Source organism: Anarrhichthys ocellatus, unplaced genomic scaffold (genome assembly GCF_004355925.1).
Source record: "Anarrhichthys ocellatus isolate YVR2014 unplaced genomic scaffold, GSC_Weel_1.0 scaffold29, whole genome shotgun sequence".
Classification (NCBI taxonomy): domain Eukaryota; kingdom Metazoa; phylum Chordata; class Actinopteri; order Perciformes; family Anarhichadidae; genus Anarrhichthys; species Anarrhichthys ocellatus.
The window spans coordinates 4,435,785-4,450,953 of NW_022280059.1; the positions used below are offsets into that span (position 1 = coordinate 4,435,785).

At 42.2% G+C, this 15,169-nt stretch overlaps 1 protein-coding gene across 7 annotated transcripts in view; it reads right to left on the reverse strand.

Moving 5' to 3' along the window:
• The window catches only part of nbeab (neurobeachin b), a 159,893-nt gene that overhangs the window by 92,725 nt on the left and 51,999 nt on the right, over positions 1 to 15,169 (reverse strand). For 5 of the 7 annotated variants that reach the window (XM_031863774.1, XM_031863771.1, XM_031863770.1 and 2 more), the window contains 6 exons: positions 14,316 to 14,435; positions 13,375 to 13,502; positions 9,191 to 9,252; positions 5,056 to 5,120; positions 2,959 to 3,067; positions 671 to 837 (listed from right to left, as the gene is read on the reverse strand). In XM_031863774.1, the coding sequence (XP_031719634.1) occupies positions 671 to 837; positions 2,959 to 3,067; positions 5,056 to 5,120; positions 9,191 to 9,252; positions 13,375 to 13,502; positions 14,316 to 14,435 (651 nt within the window). The remainder of the gene's footprint in view (positions 1 to 670; positions 838 to 2,958; positions 3,068 to 5,055; positions 5,121 to 9,190; positions 9,253 to 13,374; positions 13,503 to 14,315; positions 14,436 to 15,169) is intronic. The other 2 variants (XM_031863773.1, XM_031863772.1) reach the window with 1 other exon arrangement.

Below are 15,169 nucleotides of genomic sequence, written 5' to 3' on the forward strand. Positions count from 1 at the left end.
TACACATACACATATATACACATACACATATATACACATACACATATGCTCCCCCATATAGACCTTATATCAATTGATGACATGCTGTTACATCTGTAACAACAGATAAATGTTAAAATTCTCAGCTCTTAGCTCATTACAAAACAGTATGTTGCAACACGTCTGTTTGTCCATTATAACTAGCTCTTGATCCTGCCACTCCACTCTGTATCTGTGGGACCATGTGGATGCAGGTGAGAAGTGGGAGGCAGAGCAGGAGAGCCTGCGGTTATTTTAACAGGGCCCATGGGGAAGTCTGCAACTACCACCAGGTGCTGGGCTGTGTTACTGAGAGGGTCAATGAATGCCTGGACAACACTGCAGAAACACCCCAACCCCCTTCTTCCCCCCTCTGCTATCCCGGTCTGTCGGAAGACTGGCCAATCAGCTGTCCCCAGGGGATTAAGCCACTCCACACTGTAATTGCGTTTGCTGACCCGATCGCTGACCCTATCGGATCCTGGGAAAATGACATTAACTGGTGGTCCAATCCCATCACTGCAGAGTTTTGTGAAGAGGTAACTTCTGTCCTCTAGGTTGGACCTAAGGTTGAGCAGCTATGGTTCACGTTGAAGTCTTCGTGGGGCCCACATTGGTCTGAAGGTGAACTTGTACAAGTGTGAGGGCTTACCTCTGGGCCAGAGTCCCCCAGGCACTGTGCTTGTTGGTGAGGATGTTGACGATTTTCTGCTTTAACTGGTTGGCTGTCACATGGTCTCTGTGTTTAGCGGCACTGATCAGGTGGTCGCACATCTTCTCTTCTTCTTTTCTGTCAGCAGCATATTGGGCACAGTTGGACTAATTTGAGATTTAAAACAAAGGGGGGGGGGGGGAAAGAAAAACAGTGTGAACCTTGTTGTATATTTATGACTTTCAGTACAGTATCCACTGCCAAACATGATGTCTGACATTATACTAATAGCATTTGAGAATGTTTTACTTGAATAAAGCCAGAATAATATATATCCTCTAATGGAGCATTTGTCACACTGAAGAATGTTATGGCTTCATTCAACACACTTGAGTGCATAAAGATATTAGTGGACAGCTGAGAGATATATTTCTGCTCCCTCGGAGGAGTGTAGTAAATCATGGCGAGCACATGAAGGCAGTCCATTCCCTAACTGCGGACAGATGAGGCTCCCTGCTAGGTAGCCGTGGATGGTGCTATTAGAGGAGAAAGGAAAATACTCTAATAGATCCACAAAGAATATAGTCTGTCAAGGTTAACAAATTCACACTGCCAATATCTCTAGGAATATGTTATTGTCCCCTGGTATAGGAATGGTGTCAAAGGCCTGCAGTCATTTTCTAGAACAAAATGTACCATAAGGACACATTGCCTCCTGTAAGTTGCAAACATAAAAAATAAGAATATTGAAGATACCATAGTCCAAACAATGTTTGATATCCAAATGTCCGCATGATAGGGTTAAATTAATCTATTTAAATATGAATTGGTCTCAATATGAAAAATGGCGATATTGGCTTTAAATCAATTTCCAGAAGTCAGTGCAACTCTCCAAGTGTTCCAGGTGGCTAAAAGTAATCTAGAGGAGCACATCTGACCTTATCTTTGCTGCTAAAACAAGATTGTCTCACTATGCCACCCTGGGGGAACCCTTCCTAATATTCAAAATCTAATTTGCTAACAGAAGCTGGAAGTTAATAGAATTTCCTGCTTCAAATTTGAATTCTGTCAGATATTATACTTCAACATATTCTTCACACGGCGGATAACTCAATCTCCTCTTGTCAACTCACATCACCACGTGATGCGGTGACAAATATTAAACGTTATTTATCACTTTAAAGCGTATGACGCTTTGCCCTGACACCAACTTAATTGTAAAAATGTCTTATCTGCGTCCTGAATCTTCAATCTTGGAGAGTGGGTAATAAAGTAACATCAGGCTTAGATGAAAAGTGTAGGCTGTCTGGCGTTGGCAGACAGAACGGATGGGGCCAGGTACACTTCCCCCTTCTACTGACATTGCATATCTAGCCGTCTCTTCCAGTTTATCTAGCAGGTCAAGGATCCTCAAGAACTGTATATCAAGCAGCTGTTTGAGGATGGCTGCTTTTCCCAGATAAGAAACTCATCACTCCTCACATGTACCCACTGCTAACAGAGGCAGTGTGTGTGTGTGTGTGTGTGTGTGTGTGCAGGTTTGTGTGTGTGTGTGTGCAGGTTTGTGTGATTGTATGTCTTCTAATGTTCTACAATAACCAAACAAACTATTTTAATACAGCACAGCATCTTTATATTTTGCTATCAATCTTTGTGGCATTTATTTGCTTCATGTGCTAATTTGCTGACCAGCTTGCACTGAAAAATGAAAAGGGCCGTGTTTTTCTTTCTCTCATTTTCTATAAAGACGAAGATTAGGGGGAAATAAAAGCGAAATACTGATTACTGCAAGAAAATTAATATTCCAACATTGCTTAAATCTTGTTAGCTTTTCCTTTCATGTATGAAACATGAGTGGTTTGATGTGGGCAGGCTAAATACAGACTCAGGAGGCTGTCCTGTGAGTTGGTTGGCAAATCATATGAAAATCCTAAATTAATATGAATTGTATTTCCCTTTGCTACCAGCAATTTAATTATTTTATATGAATTGTAGGGGTCAGGAGATAATCCTCAGGAGGACACTGAGGGGCGCAATTACTGAGCATATACACCTGAAGGACTTTTTGTATCATTTAACATAACTTTTATTACTATTATTTAGAGTTGACAATATATTCTATTTTCACAGAAGATAGTAAAATTTGAATTTGGAGAACCGGTGATCTGCAACACTGCTATTCACTGTTGGTTGAACTCTCTTTTGTGCAATGTTTTGTCAGTATCTTGACTCTGTGCCCAACTTCACCATTTAAGTTCAGATGTGATAAAGGACGGCACAGTTTATACCTCAAACTCTGCGTGTTTGTGGACGTCCTCTGCTCGCTGTCGGTTCAGGATGAACTCGGCCTCATTGGCGACTCGAACTATGTGATCCTTCATGGCATGGCAGAGCAACCTTTGATAATACAGGAAAACAGCGTACATTCATATACAAAATATCATTAATAAGGAAATATCCAGTTCTTTATTAGATCAAATATGTCGCAATGACACCTCTAGGGGAGGAGCGGGGTTAAGGCAAATATAGCGAGTCAGGATTGTGCAACATTCTGCTCGTTGAAAGAGCAGACTAGTAAACAGCATCATTTGTCTGTGTTATATTGCAAGGCTGCAGGTCAGTGACAGTTCCCTCTGTAGCATTAAGGAGGGAATGGAGTGTCATTAGAGCACTGAAGCCTGTCTGGCATACTCCTGATTGACTGAGCATCCCTTCCCACTGACCAGAACATCAACCCAGTGCCTGTATTGCTGACGAGTCAGGCCGTGAACAACTTCTCACATGGCTGACTCTGGAGGCTCCATGGTCTCCACCCACATTCACATTTAAATTCCACTATCCTTAATAATTGAGAACACCCTGGCTACTGTGTGCAGATTACATGCCATTTTACACACCATTAGGCTAGCTTTGTTTTAATTAAAGCAGCCCCTGTTCCTCTCCAGTGCTTGATACAGATTGTAATTTCCCTCCTGTCCCAAGGAGAGGCAGTAATCCCGAGGCTGCATTCATCAGCTGCTATTGCCTCTTTAATTGTTGACAAGCACTCATTAATAGACAGACGTTCACTGTTCAAAGACAGAGGCTGGCGACGCCAAGCTTTGTTTCGAGACCAAGAATAGATGAGAAAGCAAGTTGATGAGTGATATTTGGAGACCGAAAAAACACTTCTGTGTTAATATTTTATAGAAAGGTAACACTAATCAACACAGGCGATCACACTTTTTGTTCAGAGGTTGTCACCTAATATCATTGACCATCCCAGTCAAAACCTCCTGACAGTTTGTTGCTTGTGCCGTCAACAAAAAAAAAAAAGAATTGTAAAACTGGTCGTTGGAAGTGTAAAATGTGTTTGTGTATTATAAGATTGTGTCTCACAGGACCCTATATTTTGTCTTTGTCTTAACACTAGGGTCAACATTGTGATCCCCGCATCATTTGCTTTTGAGACTTTAAGATACTGTCTTAACAGAGCTGTGTGCATACAAAAAACACTGCATGTACTTGTAAATACTGTACCAACAGTAAACCTAAGGTAGTTATTTTCCAAAGATAGTGACTTACAGCTACAGTCACGCAAGAGAGGGCCAGTAATAATGAAGTAAAGTGATCCCTTTACTGTCAGACAGTTCAGGGCATTTTCAGTATTTTGGAAAGTGGCTTTGCTTTCAAACAGCTGCAGCATGAAACAGAGGAACAGCACACAACTACCTGATGTATCTGTTGCCACACATACGGCAGAAACAACGTCTTTGTCGGCCACGCCTTGTAAGGCAAACAGATTTACCAGACTCTCGCTACCTCTAGATCTGTCTAGTCAGGCAGAGCAGGTGTGCAGAGACTTGAGTAACACTGTGAAATTATGTATCCGTCAGCAGCACCCTGGACAGCGCCGTGTGGCCCAACTGACTGAAGCTCTTTGTTCCAGGGCCAGCAGGGGACTCAGAGAAGCATGGCTGGGCTGCAGCAAGAGCCCAGGCATAGAGAAGGTCTGGCCAGATGGGTCAGCAGATGGGCAAGGAGGCTGAGCCGCCCCTGATCTGCTCTGTGGAAAACCCAGAGTCTGGCCACACCCAGAGACGAGAAGAAGAGGGAGGGAGACAGAAAGAGAAACGCAGACACTGGGATGTACAGTATGACACGCACAGACAGAGATATAAGAAGGCAGACGATAGGAGAGGGTGACCGCTCTTTAGTGTTGATATTCTTACTTCATCCAGTCGCCACAATCGTATTTACCGTTAACCCCTACTGAGCAATCACCAAGAGGTTTAGAGCTAATCTATGCCCCTTCTTTTTTTTTTTAAACCACATACTTCTAACAGAAGGATAAATAGAAGACTGCTTGGCTGACTTTATGTATTAAAGTGAATGGACACATTTACCTTCCTTCGTTGATTAGCTCAATGAAAGCCAGGCCAGCGTTCTTCTGAATGGAGTTCTGCCATTCCTGAAATGAAACAATTTGTGATCCGTTACTTACAGAAGATCTCCATTTTTTTTTGTGTAGTTTTTGGGCTGTAAATGGTATATTAAAAGTTCTAAAGCACAACATAAATACATTCTTATAATCAATATAAGATATGGGTTAAGAAAAAATCATGTCAGTATAGCAAGGTTTACCCAAAAAGGCAGTAAAGCTAAAAGAATACTTCCTCAAACAGCTTTAGTTAAAACGAAGTAAAACACAATAAAAAAAACACCATTTTTATCCAGCAAAAAGATCTTTCAGAAATGCATGACAAGAATCACATTTCACCATTCAAATTGCATATTGCAACTGTAATCTAGATTACATGTCATAGTTTGTAATTCAAGTGGGTAAACAAAGCATTGAGTTCATCTACCCTTAGACAAAAGGATTGCGGCTATAAAAAGCTAAATTCCCGCACAGCCAGTGAGAGCACCTTTTCTTCCTGAAAAGAACTGTACAACAGGAGAGATGTAATTGTGGGATGAAACTGTATCCTCTCACTTAAATACAGCCATTTCCTCTGTCCCTTACAGTGACAGATTACCGAGCAGGCTCAGTGAGCCCTGCAGTGTGTGCCTGGAAGGGATCCGAGCCCTGGGCCAGTGTGCTAGTACTTGCTGTCTCACAACATGCTCTGGAAATGATTAAAAAACAGTTTGAGAGCGGGCCTTTCACTGTGGGAAATCCAGCTCTCCTGTACCCTCGCTGAGGTGCAAATGGAAGAGAAAACAGAGAAGGCCACAGTTCAAAAGAGGAAGAAAAACAGAGGAAAATGAAGGAAAAAAGGGTTTTCAGTCCTGAGGGCTACTAATGTGTATGGAACTCTCAACTATTCACATTTATAAGGAGCCTTTGAACTAGACTATCCATTTCAAATTTGCCGAAAATAATGTTATCATTTTCAACGGAAAGAATATATCGGCGGTTTTACTCTGTAGTTGTAGATGCGAAACAGTGATACACTGCTTTTTCTATGTCAATGTCTGGTCAAGGTAAGCAGCATTTGTTGTGTACACAGTACCAGAATAACTGACATTGACATTATTATGTATGGGCATGTGTTTTTGTACACAGTTGTCGTGCCTGACACATACAGGTTCACGCAAGAGTACACAGTCTGACCCCACAATGCGTTAAGTCAGGGAGATGGTGCTGACAAACTGCTGAGCATCTGGTATCCAAATGTTCCCCATGACCCCCTTTTCCTCTGCTACAGTATCTGCCTGGAATAAGCTGTTTTTGATTTGGACAGGGATCATGTACAGCCAGTCGTCTGAGGTTCCACTTGCACCACGCTCACGTGACAAAAATAAATACAGAAATCAAGGCAGATGTGACACTGGGGCATTGCCAGGAAAATGGCAGTAGGTCAGTGGAGGTATAGCATGAACTAGTCAAATTTTGGTATCTTGTCTGAGCTATGCTTGTTGACAGCTGAGAAAGCACTTCAGAGGCTCTCTTTTTTTTTTACTGGAGAACAGAGCTCCCAGAGGAGGCTGCCTTTGATTGCATGAGATTCCTCTGCTGCCCATTTGAAGGGAATTAGACATGACATGCAACTCTTAAAAAAAAAAAAAAAAAAAGAGAGATGTGGTCCTTGATGTAAATGCAGACCATGACCAGAATGCAACACCTCTGGCTGGCTGTTGGAAGTTTGTTTAGTAGCTTGGATTTCTTTATTATTATATAATTTTAATGTGCATCATTAAGTTTTTGGCCTTTTAAGGGCAGAAGAGGTCAACAAACTGAAAAACAGCCTAACAGTTACCTACTTACATATTCAGCTGGCGTCGGCAACATTTGCATTGGTCATGTTTCAGGTGAGCTTACAAATGAAAGTCCAATAGTTACTAGAATAGTCATTAAATGTTTACTCCTGAGGAAAAGGATCTCGCTAACACTGTATTTGGTGTTGGACAGGTTGTATACAATTTGTTTGCCTGAGCTTTTTCATTTTGCCTGCGACTGCTGGAAACAATTTTAATGAGAGCGATGAAACTAAAGAGCACGTCGTCAAACTTTTGTGTGTAAAACCAAACAATTTGCTAGAAGCTGCTAAAAAGCAACATGCAACACTTAGAAATGATGATGCTGTAGGTTCACTTGGAACAACGTTACAATTCTTCCATCTATCTTCAGTAAAACCACCACCTTCATGTCGGACCTAAACTCCCACAACTCCCAACCCGCAGAACAGTTTTCTGGCCTTGAGAAAAGATTTTCTCTTCTCCCACTTTCATCTTCCTGAAATTCAACAGGGCACTAAGTATTTGTGGTGTTTCAATCCACCCTGTCAGTGTGCAGGAGCGTTTGCTTTTATCTGCTCTGCTTTGCTCTGTTATACACATCTGGAGGCCTTCCATCACTAAATCTCCGAAGCTCCACTCTAGATCCCCCCTGTATGTTTAAGCTGTTACAAGAAACAGAGCTGCTTGACCTTTTCATTCAGCTGCCCAGGCTGAGGAGAGACACACAGTGTCTGCAACCGTGGCAAGCCACACGATGATTGCTGTGATTAGTATGCATAAATAAGAAAAGGCAGATCATTAGCACTAATTCATTCATAAAACTGACAGGTTACAAAACAGAGAGGGAGTAAAGGTCAGTTAAGTGCCCTCCTGGCTGTCTTAAAACATTAATGTTGAAATATGTGAGGGATACGTTGAAGTTGGCATTTTTTTAATGATGTCAGCCACAGCTCATCCTGCATCTCAGAAGACTTGTTGGGCTTTTTGAAAGCACTTGAGATACAGTATGTAACAGCAAAGACATTATTTAGGAGTATATGACAATGCGATTATCAGTCAGAGCAAACATATCTGCTGGTGATAAAACAGCTCTGCATACACATCAGCTTTGTCCCCTGAAAGAAGTAATATAGAGGACACTCATTACAGAGTGATTTTAAACTCATATTAGCTGGCAACATAACTGGATTCATTACTGATGGAGCAGCATTATGATACAAATCAATGGCTCATCTCTATTTGAAAGGTTGTAGAAGGACACCAAGCTATACAGTCCAGTTTCAAGCCCTCGCTGTCTGATCGATATCTCAGCCTGGATTTCATCCCTAGAGCCCTTAATGGCAGGAACCTCTGGAGCCGCAGTAATGCTATCTGTGTAAAGGGGGGGTGGGGGTGGACTCAGACCCTTAACAGCATGCTGACGCTCTCATCTGCAATAAATCCTAGAGCTGGAAAAAGCAACTTCCCACAGATACTCCACAGACAGAAAAAGCAGTGCAAAAAGGAGCCCGTCAAAAACCTTCAAACGAGCACCAATAACTCAATGCTGGCCGTCCTATTTATGTACGTTCTTTGGAGGAAAGCCCCTGAATAATGGCCTCCATATAACAGAGGCTGAGCTCCCTGCTGAAGAGGGCTTTGGACTGCGGATACCACGGAGCGCACATAGTGGCAATCCACCTCCTCAAGGCTCTGGCCCTGCAGTCTGGATCCACAAAGAGGCACCAAGTAATGGCTTCCTTATGGGCTCCCGACGCAAGACTGATGGGCTGACAGAAGGTATGTTAAATATCTCCTGTTCTAACTGCTACATCGGGGCTTTGACCTTCTCTAAAACAAGGGCTTAACAAGAGATTCAGAGGGTCAGCTAGGAGGTGATCAGTCACTAGCAGCGTTGCATGAGGTGGGACTCATTCTTTGAAGGAGGGCTCTGGATTAAAGCTCTGGGGTGTGGTGGGAAAGTCCCTGGATTCTCAGAGAGCTGTTAGTGTCTGTATGTCGTCATCAGCATTAGCCATAAAGTCATACATTAAAGTATTGGCAGTTTGATAAGATAAAGAATGTGTTTAGAATATATCTTTTAAAAAATTGGAGGTGTGTGAAATAATATACTATTGACCATGTCCAATTTGAAACAAGTCTCAAGCAGATATCCACATAGTGTTGACAGAAATGTTATCGAGAGCAGATAAAGGCATATTACACGGGGAAAAGAAGCGAGTAGGGGACTTGGAGGAGAAGAAAAAGAGAGGCAGAGAAAGAGGATTGTGAAGAGGAGGAGAAAGAAAAAAGAGTCACCTGAGAACAAAGCAGCATGACGAGCTCCACTACCGAAGTGCTTGACTTCATACACACTAGACCTGTAGAGACAAAACAGATGAACAGAATTATATATTAACTATAAAGGTAGTATTTAACACAGAATAGCTGTGGGTACAATCAGTCCCATATAATCGGTTGTGTCGCAGTACAAGATAATCATTTAAGAATAAATAATCACATTTCTATTTCTGACACATAGTTTAGAACTTGGATGAAGCTATATTGTTTTTGGCATAAGGTCAATTTCAGGCAGTGAAAAATAATTTATAAACCCCTAAATTGTGCTTCCAAGTTGCAGTTCATAAAACTGTAAAAAAAAAAGAAAATTGGCATGCCTACATAACAAATGAACACGTTTATGTTCCCCTTCCACACATAAACACACACACACACACACACACACACACACACACACACACACACGGAGGTGAACACAGACATTCACAGCTTCTTTCCTCATCTCCATTCTGTAGACAGTGAGCCGCAGAAGCAGACAACTCTCTAATGAAACAAGGGCAGGTGTGAAAAGCTCATTTGCAGAAACAATGGCTGCAACTGGTCTCGTATTCTGCACCTCCAACTCCCTCTGTTGCACTTGGCGAGAACCATTAAAAGGTGCAGTCATTAAGTAAAGGAAAGAATGCAACTCTCCAGGACTCAGTAAAAGCTGGCAGGAGTTTAACTCTGTGCCACACAGCAGCCATTGTTCCATGGGTGACGGGGTGTCGATAAGAGAGGAGAATTGAATATTCTTAATGTAAGATTTCAGTTAACGTTGTTGCACAAATTGTGCATTGTACAGTACAACATACAGATAAATCCTAATAGTAGTGGCACTATTGGTTGTACTCACAATGATTCTCAGGGAGTGACACAATAGTATGCAGAATATATCTGACCACCTTTTAGAGGGGGAAACAGACCGTAACTTAATGACATATGCAATATATGCAACATATATTCTGTTTTTAGGTTTACTTTGTAACATCTGCCTTGGGATGAAAAATAGCCTCTTGGCTAACTCTGGCGCATTTACAGCAATGTTTTTATTAATGTGTCCCTTATCAAATAAACCAATGAATAAATAACAGTATTTGCACCCTTCTGTAACTGCACAGGCACTATATCGAGACAAATACTGGACAACAACTAAACATATAAGCTAATATTATAGCGTGATATTAACATTGAATTGACTCGGTTTTGCTTGTGTACAGGCTGTGCAATGTAACAAAGAATGCAAAATATTCAGAACTCTGGACTGACGGATCTCTTGGTCGCTGATTCCACCCCCGCCTCTATTCATGAGCGAAGAGTGTCCGAGGGAGCGTATTGCAAATACTCTGAGAGGATGTGACCCTTTTCTTGTACACAGAGTGCCACTGCTGACCTCTTGTTATAGCAGTGACATGCTGAGCCATAAGTCAGTCCAGTCTGACACAGGAGTCAGGTGGCCAACTGACCCTGGCCTTGTGCTGGTAGACAAACTAAATGCATTCTATTTAAACACGGCCTGCCAGTCCTTTCCTGTAAACAGGGCAGGGTTAAGGCACGGGTGAATGTGGCATTGTGGGGCAATGCGCCGGCAGGCTGGGCCACTCTGGGGACAGCAAGAAGCAGGCAGCAGGCATCACAACAGCAGCAGTGTTCACACACAGGACTTAGCCACCAACTCCAAGTGCAAAGCTCAGGGTGCACTCAACATAATTGCCGCAGTGACCACGTCTGCAGGGGGGTTGAAGGAATAGGGTGAGGCGAAGGGGCACACGGGGCACCGGGGGGCTTGACCTCGGGCAGTCTAAGGAGTGATGGATGACTGGTAATTACTGGTAAATGGAGCGCCTTTGCACTGCAGCACAGTATTTCAACTGTGAGCCTGGGAATGGCCAGGAAAAAAAAAAAAAAGGAGAACGAGCGGGAGGGACAGCTCCACCATTTGGATAAAACACTGCAACTGGGACTGACCTGAGTGTCTCGATGCAATTTTAAGATTTACAGTACATGCGGTGAATCTGCGGGTTTGTTTTGTCAGATAAACCTGCTCTAATTCATGTCAGGCAAAGGGTGCACTTTTCACAAACCCAGACAGGGTTAAACACGTCTGGTGAGGAGCACTGAGGCCCGAGCTGTCTATCCGCGACCTTGTTTGTGGGGTTACACTCTCAGCTCAGCTCTGGTTTGTCAGCTTGGTCAGTCTGCTGACAGGCTTTGAGTGAAAGGGTAACAGACATATTCACACTTGTCAAGGCTATGCTACCTGATTTTGCATTCCTTTCCCCTGAGTTTGAGTGAGTAGCCTTAGCCACATGTGCATGGCTTACCCACATGGCTATCTACATATGAATATATGGATGATATATGCATGATGTATGGAGGAAAAAGTACATGTGGCTGTTTGTGGAACTTTACTTGCTGGAATGGAAACATAAAAAAAAACCAGTAATTCTTTAAATGACCTTTGGATGTCTGCAGACGACAACTTAATTCATCACTTCACCAATCATTTCTACAAGGATTGCAAGGAGGCAGTATAGTATGGAATATTATACAGTAATGGCATCAAAATATTAAGACCAAGCTCATAATCCTCCCTAAATTGATTACTTTCAAAGCTTAAATTAAAAACCAGTAATACATTCTGATAAAAATAAGTTCTAGCTGCTTAATAACAAAAATAAGCGAAGAAAAACATATCATAGTTTCTATATTATGTTATGCAAAACACAATAATACTGTCAACAATTCATATTATTCAATAATATCTATCAATACATACATTTGCTATTTAAAAGTAGCTGGCAGTGTAAACGCTGCAAACATACAAGTAAACTACGCTCAGGAAAGTGGACACGTGTCAGAATACTTCTTTCTGAATCCAGCGTTCAGAAAGTCACGGGAATGCATTCTTTCAGCCTGCTCTCATTCTCTGCATGGACTTCTGAAACTAATGTTGGTTTTGCTTACACTTAAAAGAAAAGACTTGTGTGAGAAGTGAGAAACCACAGAGATATCATTTCACTTTGTGCAAACTGCAAGTCAACAGACTGAAGGTCACACACATGAATTTCTGCAGTGCACACACACAATCACACGCAAGTGCGGTTGCGTGAGTGCGTGTGGTGGCAGTGTGTTCTTGCATATGCAAGCCAAAACAAGTATTGGGAATGGAGTGGCAGAGCACACACATGCAGGCAGAGGTTAGGCACAAGTAGCACTGTGAAAGACTGCCAACCTGGGGCCTGAGGAAAGCACCGGGAGCCTTCACACAACCACCAGGAAATACGACTGGAGCCCAGAGTGGAGTGCAGAAGGATCACACACTTCTGTGCAAACACTGTGCACAACCAAGCCAGTCAGACCAGCACTTTAAATATATGCAATGTGACTGCTCTAACGCTTTTTAAAATAAAATCATGAGGCTTCAATGTTAAAGACATTAATCTTGAAGGCTGTTTTATTGTGACAGAGATTACCAACTTGTGCTTTCTTTGCAATGCTACATGACTTTAACATCAACAAACCATTACTGCATTATCTCTTTGACATTACTTAACATTTAACACGGTCTCTGTAAGAATCTATACTTCATTTTACTTTCCATGTAATTGTGGATTAGACTGTGCAGAAAATCTGCTAGATTCTTTATGGCACAAACAGAAAAAACGGTAATTTCATTCCAATGTAAATACATTTAAAGATTTCAAAATGTCCTACAATCACAAAACATCACTTCCCAAATGTTTATTCTGAAATAAAAAAATAATAATTTCACCAAAAAAGACAAAAATCCAGCAAGTAGCAGGGTGACCTAAGATGCTAAAAATATCACTGGCACAAGGCAAAGGCCACCAATTATTTCAACATGACATCTGTTGTGACTGTGAAACACTGATGTTTAAAAATACTACATCTCGGAATAATCCTCAATATGTGGAGAGGATCATGAGGAAGACAAAACACACAGACGTCACAAGATGAATGAAAGGGAAAGCAGATTTAATCAGACTGTGACAGACTCCCAGCTTGTGTGCAAAATAGTGACTCTCCTGTCAACACCTACTACTGCGTATGCATCCATCAATGAGGCAGCCAGTGTAGTACATACAATGGTACGGTGAAGGGGGGGCAGGACTCCACAATGCACAACACAACATCTGTACCTTCTATGAGCAGCTCTTGCCCATGGCTTCCCAGCAGGGTGCGTGACAGAAAGGGTGCAAAGTCCACGAAGATCTCTCTCAGCAGGGGTGCCACCTTCTCCAGGGCCCTCTCCAGCTTCGTAGTGATGCTGTCAAATAAAAACACATCACAATAAAAGTCACAAAAGGAGATGAGACACCTGATAAGTGTAGAAATGTAAGGGAGGTAGTGGTGTGCCCTTCCATTGAGGCTAAGAGCGGCGATGGCCTCACAGTAAACCCAGTGCACGCAGCTAACACCAGTTAGTGTGTAGCCAGACTGACAGAGTCCTAGTGGGTGCAGAGTGTAACCAACACACACAGAGGATGCAAACCAAGCCGGATATCTGTGGTATCATGGTTGCTATCACTGTAGATGTCAATAAGAGAAGATTATATTCTGTCAAAATGTTTGCTACGTTAACACTATGTATTTTGTTTTGCATTTAAAGGGGATTTCTCAGCAGTTTGTTTGCATTCTTTGTTGTGACACGTTACCAAGCTTGCACATGGGATACCAGTTGACTGCATAGGGAAGTTTTTTTTTTATCTCCTACACACTCACTACATGCTGCTGCCTGACATTATCTAAGCACCTCAGACAAACTGTGAGCTGGAGTCATGCAGCAATACAACTCAAGACTGTATACAAGCAGAGATACGACTCAAGCTGCAACGTATCTCTGTGGTCCTACGTATGTGTACGAACACAGATACTAGGCAACATGAGGAGAGTATCAGCTTGTTTTCCCAGCTAAGATGGACAGAAAGCAGCGGGATAGAGAGACACAGAGAGGGCGAAGAGGGTAGGTTTGGTTTAGGATTTGTATGGAGTGTACAGTGTAATCTGCCTCCCAGCACCCTGGGAAAACACAGCAGAGGGATGACAAGGGGGTCTAGGTGGCTAACATAAATGTCCTTGCCTAAGACACTGGCCTGCATCTCTGGAGGCTGCTTGTAATCCTGTCAGGGAGCTAAAGGGTTTGAGCTCAGGAGGTGTCAGTCCCTGGCGTAGTGGACACTGGTCCACTTCACAAAAGGCACTGAAATAGAGAGAAGAATGAAAAATGAAGCCACAGGCAGTACTTGCTTCATGTTGTTTTGTGACTTAAAGGTTGGGCTCATGAATGAATTATGATATGATAAAACACATAAATATACTCATATTTTCAGTTCAGCTGGATGTTTTTTTCCCCCTCATCTAAAATATAAGGCTCTCTAGCGAGACGGTGAGCCTACTATCATTGACTTCACAGCTACGCTAAGTGATGTCGGTTACTGCTGCCATGGCAACTGAAAAGAGGGAGAGAGAGAGAGACTCTGGAGAAGGACCTGGTCTCCCGGCAGTCAGCGGGAGAGCAGGACTAAGGACGTCTGTCACAAACTATTAGAGCCAGTGAGGAAGATGAGTCAGGGTCACAACAAGATAAACACACAGAAATACACAAAGAATTAGGCCAAACTTCGACATGTTCACAAAAAAAAACACACTTCCATTTTTATGTTGTAATTTGTTTCGATGTAGAGGCAAAGACAATAGTTTCATCAAAAGGTGAGCACCGTTGTTATCCATCAAATCAGATCAGGGAAAATAAATTATTCAGTTCAATGGAAAAGCAAAAGCAAAAAAAATAGAACATTTTGAGGAAAAGCAATGCGTTTGAAAAATTTGCGAAATACACAACTCTGCGTATGATTACATTTTATAAATATGTCACACAATTTGAAATGAGTGAATTAATGAGCACAGGAAACGCAAGTATGACTGAACAGTAAG